The following is a 24486-nucleotide window of genomic DNA, read 5'->3' on the forward strand; positions in this document are numbered from 1 at the left end:
AGAAAAGCGGGAGAAGTCCTCAATACTGCTTTGTCCGGATGAAAATTTAGAAATGGAGGGCGGCAGGAGAGTGCAGCCAACTCCGAAACTCGTCTGATGGACGTAATGGCCACTAGGAAAACTACCTTCCAGGAGAGGAAGGACAGGGAAACGTCCTGTAGCGGTTCGAAGGGAGTCTCCTGGAGAGCTCCGAGAACTAAATTAAGATCCCACGGATCCAAGGGCATCTTGTAGGGAGGCGCCACGTGGGAGACTCACTGGAAAAAAGTCTTCACCGGCAACCTATTGGCAATCTTTCGCTGGAAAAGGACTGACAAGGCCGAAACCTGACCCTTTAGAGAGCTAAGGGCAAGTCCTGACTCTAGTCCAGACTGAAGAAACTCCAGTATGGTAGGGATAGAAAATACCAGGGGAGATCGTCCCTGTGCGTCGCACCATGAGAAAAAAATTCGCCAGGTACGGTGGTAACTGCGCATGGAAACAGGTTTCCTAGCCCTGATCATGGTGGAAGACACCTTGGGAGTGAAACCCGCTTGGCCTAGAATCCAGGATTCAACGGCCAGGCCGTCAAAGACAGGGCCCCTGAATTCTGGTGGTAAAATGGGCCCTGTGAGAGAAGATCCACGCGATCTGGAAGACGCCAGGGGGCGTCGGCGACCAGCTGGACCAGTTCCGCGTACCATGCCCGGTGCGACGAGAATCACTGGTACCCCTCTGCCCTGATCTTCTTGATGACCCTCGGTAGCAGGGGAAGAGGGGGAAAAATGTACGGGAGGCGAAACTGGTGCCAAGGCAGGACCAGGGCGTCTGCTCCGATGGCCCGTGGGTCGAGTGAGCGAGCAAGGAACTGTGGAACTTTGTTGTTCAATCTGGATGCCATGAGATCCACATCCGGGGTCCCCCAGCGGAGACAGATCTGCTGGAAAACCTCCAGGTGAAGGGACCACTCGCCCGAGGCGAGGCCCTGGCGGCTGAGGAAGTCCGCCGCCCAATTCTCCACCCCTGGAATGTGGATCGCCGAGATGGGCGAATGATTGGATTCTGCCCAGTGCAGGATGTGGGATACCTCGAGCATAGCCGCTTTGCTGCGGGTTCCCCCTTGACGGTTGATGTACGCCACGGCCGTGGCGTTGTCGGACTGAATCCTGACTGGGTGACCCGCCAGAAGGTGGTGAAACTGGAACAATGCTAGTCTGATAGCTCGTATCTCCAGGACATTGATGGGAAGATGCGACTCTCGAACTGACCACCGCCCCTGAGCTGTGTGATGTTTGAAAACCGCCCCCCAGCCTATGAGGCTGGCATCGGTGGTCACCACCAGCCACTGCATAGGGAGAAAGGATCTTCCCTGGGTTAGGAAGGACTTTGACATCCACCACCTGAGGGTCTTTCTGACCCGTGGGGGCAGGATGAAGCGGCGGTCGAGGGAGGACGGATTGCCGTCCCACGCCGACAGCAGCGCATGCTGGAGGGGACGAAGGTGGAATTGCGCGAATGGAACCGCCTCCATGGCAGCTACCATCCGCCCGAGAACGCGCATGCTGAATCGGATGGAGTGGGAGACTGGACGGGAAAGACTCCGAGCACCCTGCTGCAAGGCCAAGGCCTTGTCGTGAGGGAGGATCACCAGACCGCGAGAAGTGTCCAGAATAATCCCGAGAAAAGAGATCCGCTGAGTCGGAATTGGAGAGGATTTCTCGAAGTTTATCTTCCAACCCAGACGAGAAAGAGTATCCACCGTGAGAGCGACGGACTCTACGCAGGTTGGGCAAGAAGACCCTTTTATCAGTAGGTCGTCCAAGTACGGAAGTACCACCACTCCCCTGGAATGAAGAATGGCCATGGCAGCCGCCATGACCTTCGTGAAGACCCTGGGAGCGGTGGCAAGACCGAAAGGCAATGCCACAAATTGGAAGTGCTCTCCGTGACAGGCGAAGCGGAGGAACTGTTGATGCGGAGGGAAAATTGGGATGTGGAGGTAAGCATCCTTGATGTCTATGGACGCCAGGAATTCTCCTTTTTCCATGGACGCGACCACAGATCGGAGGGATTCCATCCTGAAGTGACGGATTTTTACAAATTTGTTTAGCAGTTTTAGGTCCAGAATCGGACGGAGCGAACCGTCCTTCTTCGGGACCACAAATAGGTTCGAGTAGAACCCCTTGAACCTTTGGTCTAGGGGAACCGGAATGATGACTCCGTCCCCTAGAAGTGCCCGTATGGCCTGAAGAAGAGCTGTTGATTTTGATTTTGGAGGGCAAGACTGGAAGAAGCAAGTCGGGGGGGGGGGGGGGGTAGAAATTTCTATTTTGTAACCGGTGGATACCAGTTCCCTGACCCATTCGTCGGAAACGACCGAGAGCCAGGTCTGGCGGAACAAAAGTAAACGCCCTCCCACCCTGTTGGTGCCCCCCGGAAGGCGCAAGGAGTCATTGCGTGGAGGATCTATGGGATATGGATCCCTTGGGCCCGGGTGTTCTCGGTCTGGGTTTCCAATTACGGTTAGGTCTGTAAGAGACCTGGGAGCCTCGGCCACCGCGCGGGCCTTGTCCTGATGCGGAGATAGAGGAAGTGGAAGACCAGTTGGTATTGTTACGAAAAAGCCGAAATCGGGATTGTGGTTGATACCAAAACGGCCGGGTAGGCTTTTGTTGGGGAAGAAATTTGCTTTTTCCCCTGGTGGCATCTGAGATCATTTGGTCTAGCTTTTCTCCAAACAAACAACCAGCCTGGTAGGGCAGAGATGTCAAAGAGCGTTTGGAGGCAGAATCCGCTCGCCAATCCCTGAGCCACAGGGCTCTTCTAATGGAGATTGCATTGGCGGCTGCCTGTGCCACGCAATTGGCTGCATCTATTGAGGCATTGACTACGAAGTCCCCTGCTTGGGCTATCTGGTTAGCCAGGTTGACCGCTTCTGGAGGTAAATCACTAACTTGCATGGTCGCGGAAAGCGACTCGGCCCAAGCGACCATAGCCTTAGCCACCCAGGAGGCAGCGAAGGATGGGAAGAGGGAGGCTCCTGTGGCCTCGAAGACGGAGCGAGCCAGATAATCAATCTGGCGATCAGAGGGGTTCTTAACAGAGGAGCCGTCTGACAGGGATAGGATGGTCTTGGAAGCGAGATGTGACACAGCAGGGTCGACTGAGGGGGACTGCAGCCAGTCCTTGATTAGGTCCTGAGAAAAAGGATATTTGGCCTCTATGGGCTTTTGACCCATGAAGCGTTTATCGGGACGATCCCTATGTTTTTGTACAATTTCCTTGAACTCAGGATGAGTGACAAAAAACTTTTGGACACGTTTAGTCTTTTTGAACGACACCACGTGTTCAGGCGTAGATACGGATTCCTCGTTCACCTTTAGGGTCTGGTTAACCGCCTCTATGAGAGAGTCGAGTGTCTCTTGAGAGGTAGAGGATTCCTGAACGTAGGAATCGTCGGGCTCATATTCAGAATCGTTGTCTGGAGAAGGGGACCGGGAAGCAGAGGTTGCCGACGCTGAAAAACCAACTGGCCCGTGGTCAGGGGATGAAATATGGACCCGTTTTCTGGGACCCCGAGAAGGAGATAAAATACGCCCTCTGCTGGTGGACGGATCCGTACCGTCACTCGGATCCACCGCTGACTGACCTGAAGGGGGGTCCCGGAGGGAATCAACCGCCCTGACTAGAGAATCCATGGATCGTGTCAGCAAAGCTGCCCACTCAGGGAGACTAGGCTCCACAGGATCGGCGGCGGTATCGGCGGGAGGCGGCTGCACAGAGGCCGAGACACAATCTGCACACAAAGGACTAGTGTGAGCTCGGGGCAGGGCCGCATTGCAAGTGGCACATACAGTGAAAAACACTGTGTGCTTCTTGTTACCCTTTGTCTCCCTGGATTGGGACATAGTGCCTTTGGAGACAGAGCGGGCAGTATACGCAGAGAAGGGGTTAAGCTTTCTTGAAGCAGCTTACCCGCGGTCCTGTGTCTGTGTCCCCGGGGAGAGATTAGCCGCCGGCGGTTCTCAGGAGCGCTGTGGATGCGTGGGCTCCGTGCAGGGAGAACAAACAACATGTCCCCCGAGATCTGCAGTGCGCTTCTCGTCCCAGGCGAGAGGCGCCGATATAGGGGGCGGAGTTACGGCCGTGGGAGGGATTTTTCCCCCTGCGGCCTACTCCGGCTGAAGAAGCCGGGGACTAAATTTTCTGGCCCTGCCGGCGATGTGCGGTAGAGGCCGCGACGGAGCGTCGCCGAGCACCGCCGACCGCGGCGCCTCTCCCCAGGGACCCGGACCGCATCGTTGCCGCACATGGGGAAGCAGGGAGGTAGTACTTACAGCCGCAGTGCTCCCCGGACCGCTCTGTCACAGAGCTGCAGGGCGCTTGTGTGAAGGTGTGCACTCAATCCATGCACCCTGAATGGGGATGGAGAGGCCCTGATGCATCCTCCTCTGCTGCAGATCCCAGTTTGCGGCACATTTTCTGTCCTGCTCTATTGCAGGGAGGGAGGGGGGAAAATCGGGACCAAGGAGGAACCGTTGCCCCGGTACAAGCTTTTCATGCCCCATACGTCGCAGGAGAGGGACGGGGAGGTATACTCGCCGTGCTCGCCTGTTGCTGGTTCGGGGGAGAGCGGACCCTATAAAGAAGGGACCCGTCGCCCCCTTCACTCCGTTAGATAAAAAAACAGTAATTAGACTTACTGGTAATTGTATTTCCAGGAATCCATCCTGACAGCACACTGGAGGACGTCCTTCTTAGCCATGATGGGACAGGAAACACGAGAGGTTAAAAGGACCCTCCCCCTACCACCCTTCAGTGTTTTTCCAAAGTAACACATCTGGATGGATGCAAAAACAAGTTTTATTACAACAAGATAATCAATCATACAAATGTTACATCACATAAGTATAAAGATCAAACCATAGGGAGGGAACTAACAGTGCTGTCAGGATGGATTCCTGGAAATACAATTACCAGTAAGTCTAATTACTGTTTTCCAGGTCACCACCTGACAGCACACTGGAGAAATACCAAAGGAGAATGGTATTCAGGGTGGGACCACTGCTTGAAGTACCTTCCTACCAAAAGCCAACTGAGGCGAAACTACATCTAGTTTATAGTGTTTAGAAAAGGTACTAAGATTAGACCATGATGCAGCTCTACAGATCTGGTCTGCCGTAGCCCCCCCTTTCTCCGCCCATGATGTGGCCATGGCCCTAGATGAGTGGGCTTTAAGATTAACCGGGGAATTTAGACCTTTAGCTTTGTAGGCTAAATCAATTGTAGATTTTATCCACCGTGCGATAGTCGCTTTAGACGCTTTTTTCCCCCTATTTGAACCCCTGAACTGAACAAACAAGTTATTGTCCTGTCTCCAGGGTCTAGATAGATCAAGGTACCTGAGTACTGATTCCCTTACATCAAGGTTATGAAAAAATCTTTCTTTTTGATTTTTAGGGAATTGGCAAAAAGACGGTAAAACAATCTCCTGATTCATATTAGTATCAGAAACGACCTTAGGGAGAAAGGCCGGATCAAGCTTTAGTACTATTTTATCATCGAAGATCTGTAAATACGGGTTCTGTACCGAAAGAGCCTGTAGTTCCCCCAACCTTTTTGCCGATGTGATCGCAACTAAAAACGCGGTTTTAAGAGAGAGTTTGTTGATGTCTATGTCTCCCGATATATCCCAGGACTGATCACAGAGAAAATTCAGGACCAGATTAAGATCCCACGGTGGGACTGATTTCCTAATAAATGGCCTTAGCCTCTGGACTGCTCTAGAGAATCGACTAATCCAGGGGTGAGTAGATAAAGAAAAATCAAAAAATACACTTAGGGCCGCTATCTGGACTCTTAATGTACTTGGTCTAAGACCTTTCTGAAATCCTGACTGCAAGAAGTCAAGAATTTTTGGGATATCTGGATGGTCAGTATCAACTGTCATCTTCCCACAGAATCCACAGAATGTTTTCCATATTTTTGTGTAGATGGCAGATGTCACCGGCTTCCTGCTGGCTTGAAGGGTAGAAATGACGTCATCTGAAAGACCTTTTGCCCTCAAGACCTTCCGTTCAGGATCCAGGCTGCCAACTGAAGCGCTCCTGGGTTCTGGTGTAGAACTGGACCTTGTAGAAGAAGATCCTCTCTGTCTGGTAACCGGAAGGGTTCTTCCACTGATAATCTCTTTAGCATTGGAAACCAACTTCGTTTCGGCCAGTGAGGAGCTATGAGGATGACTTTGGCCCCGTCCTCGCAGATTTTCCTGAGTGCTCTTGGAATCAATGCCAGAGGTGGAAACGCATACAGAAGACCGTCGTTCCAAGGCTGTGACAGGGCATCGATCGCAGCTGGGCTTTCCCAGGGGTTTAGGGAGTAAAAGGTCTTGACTTTTGCGTTTTGCTTTGTAGCAAATAGATCCACAGCCGGCTTCCCCCAACGATGACAAAGATCCCTGAATACTTCGTCGTTTAGTTCCCACTCTGTAGGGGATACACTTTTCCTGCTCAGGAAATCCGCCAACTGGTTCTTGGATCCCTCCAGATGTACCGCCGAGATTGACCGCACCGACTTCTCTGCCCACTTGAAGATCTGTTCTGCTAGATCTTGCAATGCCAGATGTCTTGGGCCCCCCTGGTGTCGAAGGAAGGCTACGGTCGTCGTATTGTCCGAGAAGATCTTTACATGCTTGTTCTTCAGCAAATGTTGTGCCGCCGTTAAGACCTTCCAAACCGCATGCAACTCTCTGTGGTTTGATGACTTCTTGCTGTCCTTTCTTTCCCAGCGACCTTGGAAATATCTTCCCAGGACATGACCTCCCCAACCTTCCTGACTTGCGTCTGTCGTGACTGACACACTCGGAGTTTGGAGCCATGGTACTCCCAGCCGGAGATTTTTGGAGAGAGTCCACCATACCAGAGACCTCTTGATCTGAAAAGAAAGATTTAGTCTTTGATTTAGAGAATTTTGCGTTCTGTTCCAGCTCTTCAGAACTCCCTGCTGAAGCTGTCGGGAATGAAACTGACTCCATCTCACGCAAGGGATACAGGCCGTCATTAGCCCCAGTATTATCATCCCGTCTCTGATCGTATTTCGGCCTCGCGAGAAAAGATGGACCTTTTTTACTATACCCTTTAGCCTGTCTTCCGGAAGGTAGGACATTCTTGTTTCCGAGTCGAGCATGACTCCTAGGAATTTTATTCTGGATTTTGGTATTAGATCTGACTTCTCCCAGTTTATGATCCATCCGAGACTCTCTAGAGTGGATATGAGGAACTGACAGTTGATCCTGAGCTGGTTTACTGACTCTGCCGCTACCAAAAAGTCGTCTAGGTAAGGGATTACCAACAAATCCTGATTTCTCAGATATGCGACTACCTCTACCATAAGTTTTGTAAAAACTCTGGGAGCCGACGCCAGGCCGAAGGGGAGACAGCGAAACTGAAAGTGATAGATTTTCCCTTCCATGTTTACCGCGAACCGCAGGAACTTTTGGTGGTTTAAGTAAATGGGAACATGGTAATATGCACTCTTTAGGTCCAGAGTGCACATCACCATACCCTTTCCCAACAGAGGAATGGTAGACCGAATCGACTCCATTTTGAACCTTTTGTATACCACCCAGTTGTTTAGGTGCTTCAGATTTATAATTGTTCTCGACTCTCCTGATGGTTTTGTTATCGAGAAGAGATTCGAGTAATGACCTCTGTACTCTTCTTGAGAGGGGACCGGAACAATTGCTGCCATTTTTAGGAGGTCCTGTATATCCGACCACATGGGGGACGATGATTTTAGATGTGTACTGGACACCAGAAATCTTTCGGGCGGAAGGGAGGAAAATTCGATTTTGTACCCCTGGGACACCACTTGTAACACCCAAGGACTCGTTGTTATTTCCCTCCAACCTTCTAGGAATCCGGCTAGACGACCCCCTACTCTGATGGCGTCATTTTCTATGGTAGCTGGACCTCGGACCTGAGTAACTCGAGTCCTTGGTTTTGGGTCTACTATCTCCCCCTTTCTGGTAGCTCCATCTACCTTGCTTCCCTTTACCCCTGTAATCCTGTTTCTGATTATAGCGGGGTCTCCGAAAGGGCTGGAATTTTTTAGGCTTTTCTTCGGGGAACCCCTTTTTTACATCTGCGGCTTTCTCTAAGATATCGTCGAGGACTGGTCCGAAGACCCTGCCCCCAGAGAAGGGTATGGAACATAATTTATTTTTGGAGTGCATATCACCCGACCAGCTTTTGAGCCAGATAGCTCTTCTGGCTGCATTAGAGAGAGATTGCCCTCTAGCCGCAAATCTAACAGTCTCTGCGGACGCGTCTGCTAAAAAGGTGGTTGCCAATTTTAACAGAGGCAGAGATTTCAGGATAGTATCTCTAGGAGTTTTGGCTATTAATTGATCCTGAAGATCATTTAGCCACAGGTCCATGGAGCGAGCCACTGATGTTGCTGCAATATTAGCTCCGATAACCGCCGAAGAACTTTCCCAGGCCCGTTTCAAAAGTCCATCTGCCTTTCTGTCCATGGGCTCTTTTAAGTTGGAAGAGTCCTCAAAGGGGATTGAGGTTCTTTTGGACACTTTCGCCAATGGAATGTCTATTTTAGGAACATCGACCCATTCTTTAACATCCTCCGGGTCAAACGGCAAGCGGAGTCGGAAATCTTTAGGAATAGTCAATCTCTTCTCCGCCTCCTCCCATTCATCCAAAATCATGGATCTAATATGGGAATTTACAGGAAACACCATCGCAGTTTGTGAGCGCAGGCCACCAAACATTTCATCTTGAACCGAACAAGATGGTTGTGGATCCTCAATCTGCATAGTATGCCGTACAGCTTCCAACAGTTCTCCTGTGTCTGCTGCGGAGAATAAGTATTTCCTCCCTCTCTCTGGAGGGTCTCTGCTCTCCTCTTCCTCCCCTATATCCGATACAGCAGATAACGAGTCTCCTGAAGAGTAATCGACCCTCTGCCTTTTGCTCGGTCTCTCTGAAGGTGAGGCTTGCGGTAGTACCAGACTTGATACCGAAGCCTGGACCTCCTCTCTTATCATGGCTCTCATATTTGACATAAGAGAAGCCTGCTCCTCTCCTATGATTTTGCAGGTGCATGCTTCACATAGGGGTTTCTGCCAGGTATCTTTCAGCTTGGCTGCACAAATAGGGCACTTCTTGCTTTTGCCAGGTTTCTTTAACGGTTTTTCAGGTAATGAGGCAGCCTATAGAAAATAACAAACTCTAGGATAATGCCCCATTTTTTTTTTTTTTTTTAAGATATCCATAACAAAGAGCCCTGCTCTACTTACTAGCGCTGTGGACTCCTGCCCCTCTGCTCTAGCTGCGTCCTCCATGTTACTGCACTGGAGATCGCTTACTGCCCCTGCACATACCTTTATACTTCTGTTCCTCTTTTCATCTGTACAGCGCTCCCGCGCTCACTACCGCCTGCAGAGACGCCGCCCGCCCCCCTCAGCCGCAACCGGAAGTGACGCGCGGCCGGAAAGAGAGGATGGTGCAGCGAGGGTTTCCATCCCCATGCCGGCCGCATGGAGACGCCGACATCAGCAGAGGCCGCCGCTGGGATTCGCATGCACCAGGGGGCGTGACGGAAGAATCGAGAGCCCCCGGCAGGGGGAAGCGATCCTCATACCAGGAGCAGCGCTACACTGGTAGGCAGAGGGACCCTCGGTCGGGTGTCGGCCAGCGGGCGCCTTATGGAGGGAAGGGTGAGGCAAAGCCCCCCCGATCCACATCCCCCCGCACAGAACGGTAGCTTCCTCTCGCCGTTCCTATCCATAATGGGACAGGAAAAACACTGAAGGGTGGTAGGGGGAGGGTCCTTTTAACCTCTCGTGTTTCCTGTCCCATCATGGCTAAGAAGGACGTCCTCCAGTGTGCTGTCAGGTGGTGACCTGGAAATAAAAATTTACGTAAAATAAAAAAATAAAAAATGAAAATAAAAAAGTTAGGGTCTGAAAACAGACCCAAGTGCCTCCTACAGACACTAAGCAAGAACTGGTTGAAATTGTAACCAGCGAAGGGGTGTATACTGCAGAGGAGTTAATCTTTTTTATCTACTTAGTGTCCTCCTAGTGGCAGCAGCATAACACCCCATGGTCCTGTGTCCCCCAATGAGGCGTAGGAGAAAAAAAGGTTAATGTAAGAGGAAAAGAATGTAGAAGGAAAAATTACGAAACGTAGAGGGGAAGGGGAAGGAAAGAAAAGGGCATAGGAGAAGGTTGCATCAGATAAACGTGGAGAGTAGGGACAGGAGAAAAGATCATCCTTATTGAAACAATATTTATAATAAAACGATTTTCAATTTGCTTTGTTAAATATGTAATTGTACTTCTTGGCAAATAATAAAGCTTTTAACCTAAAAGGGGGCATTCCGACTTGAGGAAAGAAATAGGTTCCAAGATGACCATGTGGAGTAGTGTTTTTTTAAAGAATTGCTTCTTAGAGCGTAAGAATTGTCAAAATAATTATGGGTAGACATTATTTTAAAATATTCATTTTCCAGCCTATGAAAATTATTATTAAAGAACAGTTAAAATTAAAGAGGCATTCCCATCTCGTGCATTAATAGCATACCCTCGGGATATGCTAGCAATGTAAAGTAGATGTGGATCCAATTATCTATCTCAAGAATAAGGCTCCGAAAAATACTCCTGTCAGTGGAGAGGTAGTCTCATTTTTGCATGGGATTTCCGGCCACATTTGCACTGTTGTGCAGCTCACCGTGGGGCCCCGTGCTCATGACAAGTTCCATCGGTGGGAACCAGAGTCAATATATTAAGACCAGAAATAAAGTGTGAAATTTCATAAAAGATCTCATTTCGGTTTTCCGGGGAAGGAAGAAACTGGCAGTGAAACACGCGTCGAGGTGAGGGGACGCTCATGTAGCACCACTGACACCAGGACTTATATTCAGGTATTACAAAATTACCTTTTCTTTATTGTCACTAAGACTGGGAGCTTGTATGGGGGAGCAACTGTGTGGAACTATAACTGCATACTTACTGTGGATCCTTATTGAAATCAGCACTTACAGATTCCATGATTGGTTGGGCACACATAGCACTAACTCATACTTAACACTTTCTGCTGAATCAGTGACCTTCATTTCAGTGGTAATACCAGCAATATGTCACCCATATTTTAATTTCTCCCAGCAAAGTAATCAGTTCTGTTTGTCAAATACTTAAGAGTAGGGATAGAGCATTTTTATAATACTTTGTTGATTTTTTAGATACTTTTTGATATTTACTGACATTGTAAATATATTAATTCCATTCATGTATGTTTTGTAAGCTATTTCATGTGGCCACATCAGCGTCCCCTGTTGGACATTTTTAAACATGTTATTCAATAAAAACTATTTCAATGGATCTCTTCAATGCTTGGCTAAGTGGTGTGTTGAATTTATGAAAAGAAGTGCCATTCACTATATATGTGGATGCTAATGAACTATAAATGATCTAATGCCACATAAAATAATGGTGCAAAGATTCACATATTCAAGTGCTCTAATTAGCTTTTCCAGGTTTTGACCCTCACCTTATCCTCTTCTCTATTCCAATATCCCTTCTTCAGAGAGGGATCCAGAGATTTTGACCAGCGGTGATAGAGCTGCATGGAGTTTCTGCCCTCCATGAAATAGGCAACTGAGAAAAAAATACATCATCAGATCCCGATTATGGCCTACGGTACCTCTATACACATTAGATGGGGGAACCTGCTGACCATCCAAGGTAGCTTTATGACTCTACCCCTAGGGATGCTATCGGGGGGTAAGGAAGGGAAGAATCCCCCTTGATCATTTTATTTTTAGGTATTTTTAGATAAGCAGCTCCTAGAGCCATATGGCAGTGGCATTTTCCTCTTTCTTTGTTGAAAACACTTAGTCAAGTTGAGTGTTCCTGTATATGACGGAGTTTGGAGAGATCTCTGTTGACCATACAATAACCATCTTATGCCTGTGGCCAACGTAATATAGGAATGCCCATATTATTAATATACACACATCCTAAAGGTAATGTGCCCGTAAAGCTTCCCAGCGAACAAGCACCCAAGGCTCGCCAGCACTGCCAGGCCCCTCGGAAACCAAATGGATGGTATCTACTATATAATTGTCTAAGGGTCACTTCCGTCTGTTTGTCTGTCTGTGTCACGGAAATCCCGCGTCGCTGATTGGTCACGGCCCGAGGCCGCGACCAATCAGCGACGGGCAGAGTCCGGCCGCGAATTGGCCCCTCCCTTCTCCCCTGCAGTCAGTGCCCCCTCCATACTCCCCCCCCAGTCAGCGCCCACATAGCGTTAAACGGATTGCCTTACACCGCGGCATAACGCGGTGTAAGGCAGGCCGTTAACACTACCATTAACCCTCTGTGTGACCAACTTTTTACTATTGATGCTGCCTATGCAGCATCAATAGTAAAAACATATAATGTTAAAAATAATTAAAAATATAAAAAATCATTATATACTCACTCTCCGGTGGCCCCCGGATCCAGGACGGTCCTCAGAATGCAATGTGGCAATGACCGGAGATGACGTGGCGGTCTCGCGAGACAGCTACATCATCACGTGTTATAGCCGCAATGCATTCTTGGGACCGGAGTGGCGCCCGAGGAGCAGGAAAGGCCTGGGCTGGATCTGGGGGCCGCCGGAGGGCGAGTATATAACTATTTTTTATTTTAATTATTTTTTTTTTTAACAGGGATATGGTGCCCACATTCCTATATACTACGTGGGCTGTGTAATATACTACGTGGCTGTGCAATATACTACGTGGGCTGTGTTATACACTACGTGGGCTGTGTAATATACTACGAGGTTGTGCAATATACTACGTGGGCTGTGCTATACACTATGTGGGCTGTGTACTATACTACGTGGGCTGTGTTATACACTACGTGGGCTGTGTAATATACTACGAGGTTGTGCAATATACTACGTGGGCTGTGCTATACACTATGTGGGCTGTGTGATATAGTACGTGGCTGTGCAATATACTACGTGGCTGTGCAATATACTACGTGGGTGTGCAATATACTACGTCGGTTGTGCTACATACTACGTGGCTGTGCAATACACTACGTGGGCTGTGCTACATACTACGTGAGCTGTGTTATATATTGCGTGGGCTGTTATATACTACATGAGCTGTGTTATATGCTATGTGGGCTGTTATATACTACGTGGCTGTGCTATATATTACGCGGCTGTAATATAAAGTCCGTGGGCTGTGCTATATACTGCGTGGGCTGTGCTATATACTGCGTGGGCTGTGCTATATACTGCGTGGGCTGTGCTATATACTGCGTGGGCTGTGCTATATACTGCGTGGGCTGTGCTATATACTGCGTGGGCTGTGCTATATACTGCGTGGGCTGTGCTATATACTGCGTGGGCTGTGCTATATACTGCGTGGGCTGTGCTATATACTGCGTGGGCTGTGCTATATACTGCGTGGGCTGTGCTATATACTGCGTGGGCTGTGCTATATACTGCGTGGGCTGTGCTATATACTGCGTGGGCTGTGCTATATACTACGTGGGCTGTGCTATATACTACGTGGCTGTGCAATTTACTACGTGACTGCAATTTACTACATGACTGTGCTATATACTACGTGGGCTGTGTTATACACTACGTGGGCTGTGTTATACACCACGTGGGCTGTGTTATACACCACGTGGGCTGTGTTACATACTGCGTCCGCTGTTATATACTAAGTGAGCTGTGTTATATGCTATGTGAGCTGTTATATACTACGTGGGCTGTGCTATATACTGCGTGGGCCGTGCTATATACTACATGGGCTGTGTTATATACTACGTGGCTGTGCAATTTACTACGTGGCTGTGGTATATACTACGTGGCTGTGCTATATACTACGTGGGCTGTGTTAAATGCTACGTGGGCTGTTTTATATGCTATTTGGGCTGTGTTATATGCTACGTGGGGTGTTATATACTACGTGGCTGTGCTATAAAGTCCGTGGGCTGTGCTATATACTGCGTGGGCTGTGCTATATACTACATGGGCTGTGCTATATACTACGTGGCTGTGCAATTTACTTCGTGGCTGTGCTACATACTACGTGGCTGTGCTATATACTATGTGGCTGTGCTATATACTACGTGGGCTGTGCTATTTACTACGTGGCTGTGCAATTTACTACGTGGCTGTGCAATTTACTACGTGGCTGTGCAATTTACTACGTGGCTGTGCAATTTACTACGTGGCTGTGCAATTTACTACGTGGCTGTGCTATATACTACGTGGGCTGTTTTATATGCTACATGGGCTGTGTTATATGCTACGTGGTTGTGTTATATGCTATGTGGGCTGTTATCTACTACGTGGCTGTGCTATATACTACGTGGCCAGCCGCGAACAATCAGCGGCAGGCGCACTCCAGCCGCGAATTGGCGCGGGATTTGAAACACGCTTCGCTAATTGATCGCACCCGGCCAGCCAAATCCTGTGTATTCATTGTATTATTCTAAAATCTTCATAAAAGGAGATTTTTGTTTACTTACCGTAAAATCTTTTTCTTCGAGCCACTCATTGGGGGACACAGGACCATGGGTGTTATGCTGCTGCCACTAGGAGGACACTAAGTAGACAGAAAGATTAACTCCTCCTCTGCAGTATACACCCCTTCACTGGATACAATTTCAACCAGTTCGGTAGTAAAGCAGTAGGAGCATGAACAAAGACAACTATGTCAAAACCAAAGAAGTAACAACAAGCCAAAACAGGCTAACAGGGTGGGTGCTGTGTCCCCCAATGAGTGGCTCGGAGAAAAAGATTTTACATGAGGAGGCAATCTGTTGGCAATCTTCCGCTGGAAAAGGACTGACAATGCCGAAACCTGACCCTTCAGGGAGCTAAGAGCAAGTCCCGACTCTAGTCCGGACTGAAGAAACTCCAGTATGGAAGGAATAGAAAAGACTAGAGGAGATCGACCCTGTGCATCGCACCATGAGAAAAAAATTCGCCAGGTACGGTGGTAACTACGCATGGAAACAGGTTTCCTAGCTCTGATCATGGTGGAGGACACCATGGGAGAGAAACCCGCTTGGCCTAGAATCCAGGACTCAACGGCCAGGCCGTCAAAGACAGGGCCCTTGAGTTCTGGTGGTAAATCGGGCCCTGCGAAAGGAGATCCGCGCGATCTGGAAGACGCCAGGGGACGTCGGCCACCAGCTGAACCAGTTCGGCGTACCATGCCCGACGCGGCCAGTCTGGCGCGACGAGAATCACTGGTACCCCCTCTGCCCTGATCTTTTTGATGACCCTCGGTAGTAGGGGGAGAGGAGGAAAAATGTACGGGAGGCGGAATTGGCGCCAAGGCAGGACCAGGGCGTCTACTCCGAGGGCCCGTGGGTCGAGGGACCGAGCAAGGAACTGAGGAACCTTGTTGTTCATCCTGGAAGCCATGAGATCCACATCCGGGGTCCCCCAGCGATGGCAAATCTGCTGGAAGACCTCCGGGTGGAGGGACCACTCTCCGGAGGCGATGCCCTGGCGGCTGAGGAAGTCCGCCGCCCAATTTTCCACACCTGGAATGTGGATCGCCGAGATGGGCGAATGGTTCGACTCCGCCCAATGGAGGATGTGAGACACCTCGAGCATGGCCGTCTTGCTGCGAATTCCGCCCTGACGGTTGATGTATGCCACAGCCGTGGCGTTGTCGGACTGGATTCTGACTGGATGACCTGCCAGAAGTCGGTGAAAGTGAAACAATGCTAGCCTGATAGCTCGAATCTCGAGGATATTGATGGCGAGGCGAGACTCTTGAATGGACCACCGCCCCTGGGCTGTGTGATGGTTGAAGACCGCTCCCCAGCCTATGAGACTGGCGTCGGTGGTCACCACCAGCCACCGTACTGGGAGAAAGGACCTTCCCTGGGTTAGGGAGGACTTCAGCGTCCACCACCTGAGGGTCTTCCTGACCCGAGGGGACAGGATGAATCGGCGGTCGAGGGAGGAAGGGTTGCCGTCCCAAGCCGACAGTAGCGCATGCTGCAGGGGACGGAGGTGAAACTGCGCAAATGGGACCGCTTCCATGGTCGCTACCATCTGCCCGAGAACTCGCATGCTGGCGCGAATGGAGTGGGATACTGGACGAGAAAGACGCTGGGCTCCCTGCTGCAAGGCCAAAGCCTTGTCTTGAGGGAGTATGACCAGACCGCGGGAAGTGTCCAGTATCATCCCCAGGAAGGAGATTTGTTGAGCCGGAATTGGAGAAGATTTTTCGAAGTTTATCTTCCATCCCAGGCAAGAAAGAGTATCCATCGTGAGAACGACGGACTCTTCGCACGCTGGGTAGGAAGGACCCTTTATCAGTAGGTCGTCCAAGTACGGAATTACCACCACTCCCCTGGAGTGAAGAATGGCCATGGCAGCCGCCATGACCTTCGTGAAAACTCTGGGAGCGGTGGCGAGACCGAAGGGCAAGGCCACAAATTGGAAGTGTTCCCCGCAAAAGGCGAAGCGAAGGAACTGCTGATGCGGAGAGAAGATCGGTATGTGTAGGTAGGCATCCTTGATGTCTATGGATGCCAGGAATTCTCCCTTTTCCATAGACGCGACCACAGAACGGAGGGATTCCATCCTGAAGTGTCGGATCTTTATGAATCTGTTTAGTAGCTTCAGGTCTAGGATCGGACGTAGTGATCCGTCCTTCTTTGGGACCACGAACAGATTCGAATAGAAACCCTTGAATCTTTGTTCTAGGGGGACCGGAATGATGACTCCGTCCCTTTGTAGTGCCCGTATTGCCTGGAGAAACGCTGTGGCCTTTGACCTTTGAGGGCAAGACTGGAAGAAGCGTGTAGGGGGGAGGGAGGAAAATTCTATTTTGTATCCGGTGGACACCAGTTCTCTGACCCACTCGTCGGAAACGACTGAGAGCCAGGCTTGACGGAACAAGAGTAGACGTCCGCCTACTTTGTTGGAGTCCACCGGATGATGCAAGGAGTCATTGGGCGGAGGATCCATGGGATGCGGATCCCTTAGGCCCGGGAGGTTTGGGCCTGGGTCTCCAGTTACGATTAGGTCTGTAAGAGACCTGGGTGCCTCGGCCACCGCGCGAACCTCGTCCTGATGCGGGGGTAGAGGATGTAGAAGACCAGTTGGTATTGGACCGAAAAGGCCGAAATGGAGGTTGCTGCTGGTACCGAAAGGACCGGGTGGGCTTTTGCTGGGGGAGAAATTTACTTTTCCCTCCGGTAGCATCCGAGATCATTTGGTCCAATTTTTCTCCAAATAGCCGACCAGCCTGGTAAGGCAGGGCTGTTAGAGAACGTTTAGAAGCCGAATCTGCTCGCCAATCCCTGAGCCACAGGGCTATCCTGATGGAAATTGCATTGGCGGCTGCCTGAGCAGCGCAATTGGCTGCGTCCATAGAGGCGTTGACTATGAAGTCTCCAGCCTGCGCTAACTGGTTAACCAGGATGCTGGCTTCTGGAGGTAAATCACTGGCTTGGATGTTAGAGGAAAGAGTCTCGGTCCAAGAGACCATAGCCTTAGCCACCCAAGAGGCGGCGAAGGATGGGAAGAGAGACGCTCCTGTGGCCTCGAAGGCGGAGCGAGCCAGATAATCAATCTGGCGATCGGAGGGATTCTTTACGGAGGAACCGTCCGAAAGAGACAGGATGGTCTTGGACGCGAGGTGTGACACAGCAGGGTCCACCGAGGGAGACTGCAGCCAGTCCTTGATTAATTCCCGAGAAAAAGGGTATTTGGCCTCGATGGACTTTTGTCCTATGAAGCGTTTATCTGGGCGATCCCTATGTTTTTGTACGACCTCCTTAAAGTGAGGGTGAGTGACAAAAACATTTTTAACACGTTTAGTCTTTTTGAAAGACACCACATGTTCGGGTTCCGCAGCGGAGTCCTCAGTCACCTTCAGGGTCTGGTTTACCGCCTCAATGAGAGAGTCGAGAGACTCTTGGGAGGAGGGGGGGTCCTGAACGTAGGAAATGTCGGACTCATATTCAGAGTCATCCGAGTTTGGGGAAGGGGACCTGGAAGCAGAGCCTGCAGGCACTGAGGGGCCCGCTAGCTCTTGGTCAGGGGATGAAACGTGAACACGTTTTCTGGAGCCCCGGGTAGAAAGTGACCGGGTACGCCCCCTGCTGGTAGAAGAATCCATACCGTCGTCTGAATCCTCCACGGTCCGACCTAGAGGGGGGCCCCGGAGGGAGTCAATTGCCCTGGCTAGGGAAGCCACAGATCGTGACAGAGAGGTTGCCCACTCAGGGGGGCTAGGCTCTACCGGGTCGACGGCTGCGGCATCGGAGACGGTACCGGCGTCGGCAAGGGGCGGCTGCACAGAGGGCGAGACGCAATCTGCACACAAATGGCTAGTGTGAGCTCGGGGCAGAGCCGCATTGCAAGTGGCACATCCAGTGAAAAACACTGTGTGCTTCTTGTTACCCTTTTTTGTCTCCTTGGATTGAGACATAGTGCCTTAGGGACAGAGCGGGCAGTATACAGCAGAGAAAGGGTTAAGCTTTCTTGAAGCAGCTTACCCACGGTCCTGTCTGTGTCCCCAGAGAGAGATATGGCGGTTCTTTGTCCAGGAGTTCTCCTTGGAGCGCTGTAGAAGTGTGGGCTCCGTGCAGGGAGAGAGGAAATATGGCCCCCGAGATTTGGAGGGCGCCTCTCGTCCCAGACGAGAAGCGCCGATGTAGGGGGCGGAGCTACGGCCGTGGGAGGAGATTTTTCCCCTGCGGCCTACTCCGGCTGAAGAAGCCGGGGACTAAATTTTTGAGGCCTGCCGACGATGTGCGGCGGCGGCCGCGACGGAGCGCCGCCGAGCACCGCCGACCCCCGGTCGGCGGTGCCTCTCCCTGGGGACCCGGACCGCATCGCTGCCGCTGAGGAGGACTGCACAGAGGGCGAGACGCGCAGGGGGGAGTCCCCCGAAGGTACTTACAGCCACTGTCCCGGTTCTCACAGGTCTGCGCTTCTGTGAGGATGTGACTCAATCCATGCACCCTGGATGGGGATGGAGAGGCCCCTGATGCATCATGCTGCTATAGCAGAGGGGGGCTGCGGCACAACATCCCCTCCGGACTGCATTCTTCTCCAGTTACATTGCTGTAATGCAGGGTCCTGGAGGGGGTTGGGGGAAATCGGGACCAAGAGGAACCGTTGCCCTGGCGCAAACTTTCCGTGCGCCATACGTCGCAGGAGAGGGACGGGGAGGTATACTCGCCGTGCTCGCCTGTTGTTGGTTCGGGGGAGAGCGGACCTTATGAAAAAAAGGACCCGTCGCCCCCTTCACTCCGTTAAATAAAAAGTTAAAAATTTACATAAAATTAAAAAATCAAAAATTAAAATCAAGTTGGGGTCTGGGAAAAAAGACCCAAGTGCCTCCTAAGACACTAAGCAAGAACTGGTTGAAATTGTATCCAGTGAAGGGGTGTATACTGCAGAGGAGGAGTTAATCTTTCTGTCTACTTAGTGTCCTCCTAGTGGCAGCAGCATAACACCCATGGTCCTGTGTCCCCCAATGAGGCGTAGGAGAAATAAACTACATACATATTCTAGAATACCCGATGTATTAGAATCGGCCAGATCCTGCTCCCTCAGAGAGTCAGGAACCCCCATAGATATTAAACGGACAGCTTGTTCCATGCTGATAAAAACCAGCACTATGATCTTCTGAGGCCATACTACCCCACCATTGAATATCCATGTTAGGAATATCCGATAACCTGGAATCCTGGAGGATGCCGGATTACTGCAGTTCACGTGGCCACATGGATATATAAAGGAGTAAAACACTCACTCTTGTGGAAAGGGATGTGCTTTCCCACCCTCATCCTCTGCACCAGATGCGTCAGCGCCTCATCTTCTTCCTTAATGAACTCTTTCCTTTTGAAATCTTTATTATTGAGCTGGAACTGCTGGAGACACTGGAAGCCCGTTCTCCCTGTCTGCAAGGAGTTACACATGAGGCATCACTAAAACAAAACTTGTCTTGTACTAGTGAATAGGACAGGTGAAGGTGCCCTGCATGACATATATATATATATACACATACACACACACACACACCAGTGGGGTCAGGTATTGCAATACAGGTCCTTCTCAAAAAATTAGCATATAGTGTTAAATTTCATTATTTACCATAATGTAATGATTACAATTAAACTTTCATATATTATAGATTCATTATCCACCAACTGAAATTTGTCAGGTCTTTTATTGTTTTAATACTGATGATTTTGGCATACAACTCCTGATAACCCAAAAAACCTGTCTCAATAAATTAGCATATTTCACCCGACCAATCAAATAAAAGTGTTTTTTAATACCAAACAAAAAACCCATCAAATAATAATGTTCAGTTATGCACTCAATACTTGGTCGGGAATCCTTTGGCAGAAATGACTGCTTCAATGCGGCGTGGCATGGAGGCAATCAGCCTGTGACACTGCTGAGATGTTATGGAGGCCCAGGATGCTTCAATAGCGGCCTTAAGCTCATCCAGAGTGTTGGGTCTTGCGTCTCTCAACTGTCTCTTCACAATATCCCACAGATTCTCTATGGGGTTCAGGTCAGGAGAGTTGGCAGGCCAATTGAGCACAGTAATACCATGGTCAGTAAACCATTTACCAGTGGTTTTGGCACTGTGAGCAGGTGCCAGGTCGTGCTGAAAAATGAAATCTTCATCTCCATAAAGCATTTCAGCCGAGGGAAGCATGAAGTGCTCCAAAATCTCCTGATAGCTAGCTGCATTGACCCTGCCCTTGATGAAACACAGTGGACCAACACCAGCAGCTGACATGGCACCCCACACCATCACTGACTGTGGGTACTTGACACTGGACTTCAGGCATTTTGGCATTTCCTTCTCCCCAGTCTTCCTCCAGACTCTGGCACCTTGATTTCCGAATGACATGCAAAATTTGCTTTCATCAGAAAAAAGTACTTGGGACCACTTAGCAACAGTCCAGTGCTGCTTCTCTGTAGCCCAGGTCAGGCGCTTCTGCCGCTGTTTATGGTTCAAAAGTGGCTTTACCTGGGGAATGCGGCACCTGTAGCCCATTTCCTGCACACGCCTGTGCACGGTGGCTCTGGATGTTTCCACACCAGACTCAGTCCACTGCTTCCTCAGGTTCCCCAAGGTCTGGAATCGGTCCTTCTCCACAATCTTCCTCAGGGTCCGGTCACCTCTTCTCGTTGTACAGCGTTTTCTGCCACATTGTTTCCTTCCAACAGACTTACCATTGAGGTGCCTTGATACAGCACTCTGGGAACAGCCTATTTGTTGAGAAATTTCTTTCTGGGTCTTACCCTCTTGCTTGAGGGTGTCAATGATGGCCTTCTTGACATCTGTCAGGTCGCTAGTCTTACCCATGATGGGGGTTTTGAGTAATGAACCAGGCAGGGAGTTTTTAAAAGCCTCAGGTATCTTTTGCATGTGTTTACAGTTAATTAGTTGATTCAGAAGATTAGGGTAATAGGTCATTTAGAGAACCTTTTCTTGATATGCTAATTTATTGAGACAGGTTTTTTGGGTTATCAGGAGTTGTATGCCAAAATCATCAGTATTAAAACAATAAAAGACCTGACAAATTTCAGTTGGTGGATAATGAATCTATAATATATGAAAGTTTAATTGTAATCATTACATTATGGTAAATAATGAAATTTAACACTATATGCTAATTTTTTGAGAAGGACCTGTATAAGCTCAGTTCGCGTTCTACGGGGCTTCCTCACATTTCTGGGAACGCGGGCACCTACTGTAGATGTTGGACTCGGGCACCTACTGTAGATGTTGGACTCGGGCACCTACTGTAGATGTTGGACTCGGGCACCTACTGTAGATGTTGGACTCGGGCACCTACTGTAGATCTTGGACTCGGGCACCTACTGTAGATCTTGGACTCGGGCACCTACTGTAGATCTTGGACTCGGGCACCTACTGTAGATCTTGGACTCGGGCACCTACTGTAGATCTTGGACTCGGGCACCTACTGTAGATGTTGGACTCGGGCATCTACTGTAGATGTTAGACCCGGGCACCTACTGTAGATGTTGGACCCGGGCACCTACTGTAGATGTTGGACTCGGGCACCTACTGTAGTTGTTGTACTCGGGCACCTACTGTAGTTTTTGGACTCATACCCGGATGTGAAGGTAACACACTCACCCCGAGCTCCTCGGCTATTTCTTCCCAGTGGACCAAGTTGTGTTCTTGTGCAATTTCTTGTAACTTTTTTGTTTCCTCTTCTCCCCAGTCCGCCTTGTTGATGTGTGGGTGCAGATCGTTTTGCCATATCTTACTAAGCCTAGCCGCATTGTGGACGCCTTCAAACTGAGAAGAGACACATTATAATGTCAGATCATCACAACGTTGTAGCGGTAATCGCTCGCCCACACAAGTGACTGGAGCTCCATGTGACCCAATTATCAGACGGAGAGGTTTATTCTCCTGGATTACACATATGTCCAAGAGAACAAAACAGTTTGGTGTGATCCATCCCAAGCAGGAATACAAGGTATTCCCATATGTATATTCCCATCCGGCACTGATGAAGCCCCCTTCAAAGTAGGTGTGCCCCTTATCAGCCTCTGTTACATATATCCCCACAGGCAGGCGGCTCTGACATATACACATCTTCCTGTGACCCAGGCGTATAATAGGGTTTGCCGAATACCAAGATGGCCATCTAAGGACAGAAGCTGCAGGGTCGCTTACATTGACGTTAGAAATCTTCTCCCAGTCGTGATCGTCGGTTCTCTTCCCCAACAGCGTTTCCTCTGGAAGTTGGCTGAAAAAAAAAAGGGATAACATTTTTTTTTATTTAATAGGAATATGAGATGTGATTACTTAAAAAACAAAAAAATATCTAAAAAGAAAAAAGGATTTTGGAATCCATGTCTATGTCGCCAATACAGCACCATGTAAGGAATTTGCAATGTTTGATACTTCCTATCAATAAAGATCCAGCTTTGTACGGCCTCTCCAGTATCTCTGCACACCTGACTCAGAGCCGGAAAAACACAGAACACAAAACTTTTTAAGGATTTTAAGTCAGAAACAGAGCCCCTCCTGCGCATAGGCTGTGTTCAGACATGCAGCTCAGTTGTCTCTGCCTAAAATTTTTCAAAAAGCAAAGTTGTGACTGACTACAAAAACTATATGGAAAAAAGTATGTGCCCCCCGCATCCCACCTAGAGGAGCTTTTCTCACCTCCCCTCCTACATATACAGACATAATATGGAGTTGCCCCACTGCAGATATAACGGCTCCTGCTCTTCTGGGAAGGATTTCTACAAGATTTTGGAGGAGTCTGTGGGAGTTTTAACCCCTTCATCCAGAAGAGCATTTGTGAGGTCAGACCCCGATGTTGGGGGAGGCCGGGGTCACAATCTCTGCTCTTGGATGGGGCTGAGGTCCGGGCTCTGTGCGGACGGTCATGTTCTTCCACCAAACTCCCCCTCCATGTCTGTATAGAGCTTGTGCACTGGGCACAGTAATGGGGAACAGAAAAGGGTCTTCACCAAACTGTTCCCACAAAGCTGGAGGCTACAAGTGTCCACAATGTCTTGTGCTGAAAAATTAAGATTTCCCATCACTGGGACTAAGGGGCCGAGGCCGACCCCTGATAACAATCCCATAGCAGTAATCTCCTCCACCATCTGTACAGCATTCACCAAACCCAGACTCGTCCATCAGACACAGATAGAGAAGTGCGATCTGTCACTGCACAGAACACGTCTCCTCCAGAGTCCAGTGGTGGCGGCTTTACATCACTCCATCCGACACTCAGCATTGTGCTTGGTGATGTAAGGCTGCATGCAGCTCCTGGCGGGGGCGCAGTGTTTGTGCTGATGATATACCAGAGGAGATTTGAACTCACAGGTGATGTGGGAGATTTCGGTGAAAGAAATGCCATGAATGGACTTGTTACAGGACAGCGCTGGTATCAGTGAGCTCCGCACCACCGGACGTTCTGTCATGTTAGTAAAGGCAGACGTCATAGCGGGGGGGAGGCGGAGGTTATACAGCGAGGGTGAGGGGCTAGATATTATACACTGGTGGTAATGGGGCCAAATAAAAAACAAATTCAATAACTAATACTTTTTTGCATATTGTGCAGTTCCCTTGGAGCAGCCCCAAGAGAATAGTTGTATGACGAGCCAATCTGCGTTCTGACAGCCATAATGTGTATATTTTTTTACATCTATTTTCCTTGTTTTTTTGCTGAATGAGTTGTAGAACTTTGTATAAAATCGAAACAAATGTAGAGTTGAGCGACTCTAAAATGATTAGCAAAATAAGTAACGTACTGGACAGCACTGATCTCCTGCTCCACCTCTCGTATCTGCTTGGTAATCATTTTTTTGTCCATGTCACATTTTGCGGTGTCATGCTTGTGCTGCAGATATTCCAGCCTAAAAGGAAAGTTACATAAAGTAATAAAACATGCCATACAAATGAGTTGGATTCCCAAAT

At 49.4% G+C, this 24486-nt stretch overlaps 1 protein-coding gene across 2 annotated transcripts in view; it reads right to left on the reverse strand.

The window, feature by feature from the left end:
* The window catches only part of SNAPC4 (small nuclear RNA activating complex polypeptide 4), a 64333-nt gene that overhangs the window by 21153 nt on the left and 18694 nt on the right, over window positions 1–24486 (reverse strand). For both annotated transcript variants that reach the window (XM_077284474.1, XM_077284475.1), the window contains exons 8-12: window positions 24321–24425; window positions 22726–22798; window positions 22177–22341; window positions 19804–19951; window positions 11547–11653 (exon numbers count right to left, since the gene is read on the reverse strand). In XM_077284474.1, the coding sequence (XP_077140589.1) occupies window positions 11547–11653; window positions 19804–19951; window positions 22177–22341; window positions 22726–22798; window positions 24321–24425 (598 nt within the window). The remainder of the gene's footprint in view (window positions 1–11546; window positions 11654–19803; window positions 19952–22176; window positions 22342–22725; window positions 22799–24320; window positions 24426–24486) is intronic.

Source organism: Ranitomeya variabilis, chromosome 2 (assembly GCF_051348905.1).
Source record: "Ranitomeya variabilis isolate aRanVar5 chromosome 2, aRanVar5.hap1, whole genome shotgun sequence".
Classification (NCBI taxonomy): domain Eukaryota; kingdom Metazoa; phylum Chordata; class Amphibia; order Anura; family Dendrobatidae; genus Ranitomeya; species Ranitomeya variabilis.